Source organism: Phaseolus vulgaris, chromosome 7, assembly GCF_000499845.2.
Source record: "Phaseolus vulgaris cultivar G19833 chromosome 7, P. vulgaris v2.0, whole genome shotgun sequence".
Taxonomy (NCBI): Eukaryota; Viridiplantae; Streptophyta; class Magnoliopsida; order Fabales; family Fabaceae; genus Phaseolus; species Phaseolus vulgaris.
Window position 1 is genome coordinate 1421780 of NC_023753.2, and position 6861 is coordinate 1428640.

Sequence of the window (6861 nt, forward strand, 5' to 3'; positions counted from 1 at the left end):
ATTAAGAGTGGCAAAACATATCAAACTATTTTAATATCATCTGATTTCGGTTAAAAGTGGGACGAATTAGTTGATTCTTCAAGGTTATACGGATTAAAATTGATTTTACGGATTAAAATTGATTTTTTATATCGTTATAGGATAGTTGAGAGGTTGATTTGTCATTTTAAAAAAAAATTATCATTTGTTTAATTTGAATTTATTTATTTGATTGTAGTAATTAATATCTTTTTTGACAATAAAATGCAATAAAAATGAATCAAACTTTAATATTTTAATCACACAAAATTAAATGTTTAAAAAAAATATATATTAACAATACATCAATAAATTAAATAATATAAAAAAAATATAAATAAATTTTTATATAGAGCATTGAACACTCCAATTTCAACTCAAAACATGAGATTCACTCTAAAAATATAAAAATATAGAAATCCTCATTATGTAATATATCTTTTCCTCTGTTGAAAAGGTAAATTAAAAAAATTCAACAAATTTTTGTTTTTGATAAAAGTAGAACATAATTCATCGATAAATAACAATTTTTGAAGATTTGACTTTAATAAATTAAAAGAGTAAATATTAAGTAAGATAAAATAATTTTATATATTTTTCTAATAACCATAAAATTCATTTATCTCAACTATTTATTATAAAAATAATTTAAATGTTTCCAAAGAAACAAAAACAAAAAAATAATTACAAATGATATGTACATATATTATCACTTCTTTATTTATTTGCATCATCTATATTTTGATTATAACTGCTACTTTTTCTCTTTATCCCAATAAATATACGAACTCTTTAGTAAATATGGTCTTATGAGTTATCTGATCGTAATATTAGGGATAATGGAAAAATATTCCAATAAATAAAATCGCTTATGATAAAGAGATGTATTAAAAATAAGAAAGAGGTGTTACTGATATTTTAATTTTCAATTTATGATATTAAAAACATAATTAAATGACAGTTATAGTATTTTATGTAAAAAGATGACTATTTATAGAATTATATAAATATTATATTAATAACATTAAATGGCACATTAATATTTTTTTATAACTTTAGTTTCTTTACTATATTCACAGAGATGAATAAAGGAGTATTTTTTATAAAAAAAAATTCATAAATATCTGTAATTTTTATAAAACAAGTATTTAAAGAAAAAGCAAAAACATTTCACTATTTGAGAAAAAAACTTGTAAACACTTATTAAAAATGATTTAAATTAAATATTTTTCGTAAAATGAAATCAACTCATACATCTCAAATTCCAGAAAACTTAAATAAGATTTTGTTCCATATAAAAGTTAAACATATAATTTTGTTTAACTTATAAATTTATTTTCTTATTTTATTTTTTATAAGTAGAAAAGGTTTACTCAAATGTAGTCTAAATATTTGAAAACTTAAAATATGAAATATTTTCTCTATACCGTTGCAAAAGCAATTCATGACTAATATAAATAACAAATTCTATTTACATTAATAACACTAACATTAGTGAAAACAAAGGGGCATTGTGTATGCAATATTTTTCTTTTACTCCATTTTCACAGAAAAGAACTATACATACAAAATATAATTTTGAATAAGTCGAAATTGAAAAGTAAAAAATTGAGTGCAGAAAGTGATTGAAAATAAAAGTTATTTTATTTTATATGTGAGATTTGGTGTGGAAATGTGTGAGAGTATGGTCTCTTTGTTACCTTAAAACAAGGAACTAATGAAAGACTGGAAAAGTCATATAAATATTAAAAATTAAAAATAATTTTATTTTTTAAGTAATTTTTATAAAATGACAAAATACTGCATTGTATTAATAAAATAATATATATTAAATAAGGGTAGAATCGAAAAAAATTATGTACATCAAAAAACGGTTATAATGGATAATCTCTTTTATATATAAGTATAGATTAATAATAGATTAATGGACAAATATTTACACATAAATCATATATATATATTACATTAATAGCAATTTATGTCCTCTATTATATACATTTCAAAGACAGTGGGTCTGACACGCCTTTTAAATTACATGTTCATACCTATCGGGTAGGACACGTATCGATGAAATATCCAAATTAAAAGAAAATTATTAATTTTTTGACAATTTTAACACAGTTCTAACCTATGTAACACAGACACTAATACGACACAAACACTGATAGAGAGATACGTATAATCTCTCTAGAATGTAGGATACAGGAACACACATATATATATATTATATAACTATGAATTATATAAATTAACAATAAAAATTTATGTGCACAAGAATGTTTCAAATTATTTTTAGAGCATGAAGATGTTTGTCATGACTGGTTCAAAATTTTTTTTTCCTTATTTTTATAATCATAATAAAAAAATTTACAATAAATTTGAGTTTTAAGAAAATTATTGTATTTATCATTTTTAAAGTTGTGTTAAAATCGTGCTAAAATTGTCAGAAATCCAGCAAATATTTTTTAAATTAAACACTTTACCGATAAGTGTCCTATGAGTATCGTACGAGTGTCGACACCGATATGTGTGTCCGACATGGACACGCTATTTGAGATATGTGTCTGAGCTTCATAGGTTCTAACACAAATTTTTTTATAGATCAGTGTCTCTTATACACATAAATCTTAATCTTTATTGTCAACTTATATAATTCATAACTATATTATAATATATAGATCTATGTCTTCCTATTTTACCTTTATTCTAGAAATGATACGTAATTCTAGAAATGATACGTAATTCTGTGTCTGTATTTATACTTCTGTATCCGTATCATATAGTATTTATACTCAATAGGAGTGAGATTTATAAATTCTTTTAAAACTACAGAAGAAATAGGGAGTAAAAAAATGTAGGATATTTTATTGTTTGTATTTGCACTTCTATCATATAGTATTTATACTCAATAGGAGTGAGATTTATATATTTTTTTAAAAAAATTACAGAAGAAATTGGGAGTAAAAAAAAGGTAGGATATTTTGTTGTTGACTAGTGGCATGTAGTTGTGAAGGTGGAATGCCACGTGTGCAGACAGTTAGAAATGGTAACAAAATGAGAGTGAGAGTGAGGAAGTGCAATGGGCACACTTAACACAGTAACGCATCAAAATGCATTGCGCGTTGCCTTCGTAACGGAATCACCTCGAATCTCGAGCTTTTCAACTCGCATACACAATCTCGTTTCCCCTCCATTTCCATTTCCGTGCATTCCTTCCAAATCCACACACTTCTTCACACCTCAATTTTTCAATTTCTCATCTCTCTCTTTCTCTCTTCACGCAAACGCTAAAATGACCTCTCACGCGCCGCCAGAGCACACGTTTTTCCTCCGCCAGAGCGACGCGCTGCTTCGTCGCCGGTGATTTCTCCGCCGACATGCTTCGGGAGACCAAAGTCGTCCACCTACGGCGCGCCGTCGCCGCCGCGTTCTTCTTCGCCACCGTTTCCCTCTCTTGTTTGGTCCTCTTCGGAGACGTTGATTCTCGTAGATTCTTCTCCACTTTCCCGTACTCTTATTCCTTCCCAGGCCTTCCTAGCATTTTTCCGTCGGTGTACAACGACACCGTTGCGGTCAGTTCCGTTGCTTGCTTCGTTCTCTTCTCTCGCATTATGCATCGTTTTTCATTTCCTGCTACTTGTTGCAGCGTATTGAGTTACTTCTCCGTTTTTTGCATGCTTAATTAGTTAATTAATGCGTTGCTTCATTACATAGATTTATATAGTAATTAATGCATTGCCTTATGTTTTTTCTGTGTTATCTCACCAATTGAAATGCAATTGAAGCTCTAATTTGTTCCCGGAATTGAATAATCTGTATGTGTTTGTTTTAGGAAGCGTATTTTATGCATAAAAAATAGTGTAGTATTAAGAGTACTGGTGATTTTCAATGGACATTAAGTGTCGAGTTTCTTTAATCGATATATTCGGAAGTTTTAGATATTCGGAAGTTTAGTTGACTGAGCAAACTAGGCTTATTAACTACTAATTTAGTTGATTAGATCATTAGAAACACTTGTAATAGCTGGTGATTTCCCAATGTAAAATTATTGTAGCCTCTGCTGTTGATACGAATCTGTTCATACTTTAGTCATTCTCTGATCTTATGAGTAAATTTATTCAAATGCGAATATTTATAAACACTAAATCCATTCGTTTTATCTAGTTTCATAACCATAAGCATAACCTTCATCATTGACTCTTGTGCAGACTAATGAATATCCACTCGAAAAGGTCCTGAATGACGCTGCTATGAAAGACAGAACTGTAATCTTGACCACGTTAAATGAAGCATGGGCAGCTCCAAATTCAGTCATTGATCTTTTCCTTGAGAGCTTTAGAATAGGAGATCGTACCCGTTCCTTTTTAAATCATTTGGTAATCATTGCATTGGACCAAAAAGCATTTGCACGCTGTCAGGTTATACATACCCATTGCTTTTCTCTTGTTAGTGAAGAAGCTGACTTTCGTAAAGAGGCGTACTTTATGACTCCTCGCTACTTGATGATGATGTGGAAAAGGATTGATTTCCTACGTTCTGTTCTTGAGATGGGATACAATTTTGTGTTCACAGTAAGTTATTTTTTCCATAACTAACCTCTTGCAGCTCAGAAGGACTAACTTGTGTGAACCTTAAAAAGTGATTTTAGTTTTAGCGGCCATGAAAACATTCTAAAAGTTGTGGAATTTATTGTCTTTGTGATTGATTGATATAGTGCGTAATGGGAAAAATTGTCTGTCATGTGAATGAGGGAATGGGTTACTTGTAAGTTGACTTTGTATGCTATTAGTTGGCTAATTTATTGGGTATTTCAGACAAATACTACATTTATTGTAGCAATGCACGTGGGATTTATCTTTGTGGCAAGATTTAGAATTATGGATTTTGTTTGATAAGGAAAAGTAAATTTTGGTTGTGGTTAATGTAATATTCTGATCAAATCTTGAGGAAAATATTATTCCTTGGTTATTTTTATGAAACTGTATGTTGAGCTAAACTTCTGCCTCTAATTTCCTTTTCGCAATTTCATTTAAACTGATATTCGCAACTGATAGGAACTACCGTATCTGTGCATAGTTTCATAGCGGCTAAGTTTAGTCTATACATTTTATTGTTGATGCTCTTATTGTATCTTCCTACACTGAATTTTCTTTTTGCAAAAGGGGAAAATATGAAGAGGATAAGACTTCCGAAAAATCTATAGAAGAAGCTAGATAAATTTCATAAGTATTAATTAGATACTTACTTTGGTGTTCCTGTCCCAGGATGCCGATGTCATGTGGTTTAGGAATCCATTTCCAAAGTTCCACGTTGATGCAGATTTCCAGATAGCGTGTGATCATTTCACAGGTAGATCTGATGATGTAAAGAACAAACCCAACGGAGGGTTCAACTTTGTAAAGTCCAATAATAGGTCAATAGAGTTTTATAAGTTCTGGTACTCTTCACGAGAAACCTATCCTGGATACCATGATCAAGATGTCCTTAACTTCATCAAGACTAATCCTTTCATTAGTTATATTGGACTGAAGATGAGGTTTTTGGATACTTCTAATTTTGGTGGCCTTTGTGAACCAAGTAGAGATTTAAACCATGTTTGTACCATGCATGCAAACTGTTGCTTTGGTTTGGATAGCAAGCTTCACGATCTCAGAATATTGCTTCAGGATTGGAAGCATTATTTATCCTTACCTCCAAGTTTGAAGAAGTTGTCGGTTGTTTCCTGGAGGGTTCCTCAAAAATGCAGGTTGGCCGTTTACTCGAGCCTTTCTATTATAATTTAACCTTGTTTTTGCTTTCCATTGTGAAACAACTCTTTTTTGACTTCTCATTTCTTGTTATTAATGGGGTGAAATTTCACCTCAGCCTTGATTCTCTCAGGCACCATCATGCACCAGAAAAGAGTATTGAAGAATGAAGTATTCATTCCATACATTTCTCTGACTCAAACGTGGAAGTTAAACTATGCACTTGGATGAAGGTTTGAATTAGGAAAATCAACTTTGCTAAACCAACATTTGATGGAAGAATTCTTCCAAGTAAAAGCACACTTAGATGTAATAAGCTGTTTAATTCGTTGATTTTTTGTGTTTCTCCTAGTGCAAACTTTCTGTCATTTGCACAATTTTGTGCAACTTTATGTTGTAGTGGAACTATTTTCCGATCCTCAACAGTCAACATCTACCATGTCTTTGTCTTTTCCCTCCATAAAGAATTCAGAAACACAAACCCAACAGGACTTAACTAGTTTAGATGTTGAAGCAAGAGAAATTCGTGTGCTACTTTCTGCCTTTAACCATTGCCATGCTTTCGTCTCTTTGCTCTATAACCCAATTACTAATTTTGCTCTTAGTAAGTTGTAATCTCATATGGTTTTCTAGTTACAACAGCATTAGTTTACTATATAAATTGCAAATGTATCTGTTTGTTCGATGAGATGTATCTGCATCCATTGTAATTGAAATATTAATGAGATCAGCATCTAACAAAAATTGAATACCTTTTAAATTCGTAGCTCTTCGTAGGGATGGTATGCAGATGGCGTCAGATAACCCACTCGGAGAAATTTGTATGGATGAAGATGCTTCGTACTAGTTCGTATTTTCTCTCTCTCTCTCTCTAGTGAGCTTAACATATATAAGATTATTTCCTATTCAAAGTCATATACAAATCAATGTTGAATGAGATATTTACCACGTAATTATACGACATTCTTCTTCATCTCTTCCCTTTTCATCATATCATTTATCTTATTTATTCTTATTTTTAATTTTTCAATCTATCCATGCAATAATTTCTAAATGAAACTTTGTAGAGAAAATGATTAAGCTTGTTGAAGAAATA

The 6861-nt window shown here is 30.2% G+C and overlaps 1 protein-coding gene across 1 annotated transcript; it reads left to right on the top strand.

Annotated features, from left to right (window-relative positions):
• Nucleotides 1-3086: 3086 nt before the first annotated feature.
• Nucleotides 3087-6300, top strand: LOC137830696 (uncharacterized protein At4g15970-like). The gene is made up of 4 exons (XM_068638170.1): nucleotides 3087-3590; nucleotides 4227-4589; nucleotides 5283-5764; nucleotides 5884-6300. Exons 1-4 carry the CDS (start codon nucleotides 3396-3398, stop codon nucleotides 5933-5935), a joined length of 1092 nt encoding a protein of 363 aa, XP_068494271.1. The 5' UTR covers nucleotides 3087-3395; the 3' UTR covers nucleotides 5936-6300.
• The last annotated feature ends 561 nt before the right edge of the window (nucleotides 6301-6861 follow it).

What these genes read in the sequence shown, in the direction of transcription:
- LOC137830696 (XM_068638170.1), top strand. Translation starts at nt 3,396, where the DNA reads ATGCTTCGGGAGACCAAAGTCGTCCACCTACGGCGCGCCGTCGCCGCC. An exon ending in GATACAATTTTGTGTTCACA is followed by an intron (nt 4,590 to 5,282) that starts GTAAGTTATTTT and finishes TTCCTGTCCCAG; the next exon opens with GATGCCGATGTCATGTGGTT. An exon ending in AGGGTTCCTCAAAAATGCAG is followed by an intron (nt 5,765 to 5,883) that starts GTTGGCCGTTTA and finishes ATTTCACCTCAG; the next exon opens with CCTTGATTCTCTCAGGCACC.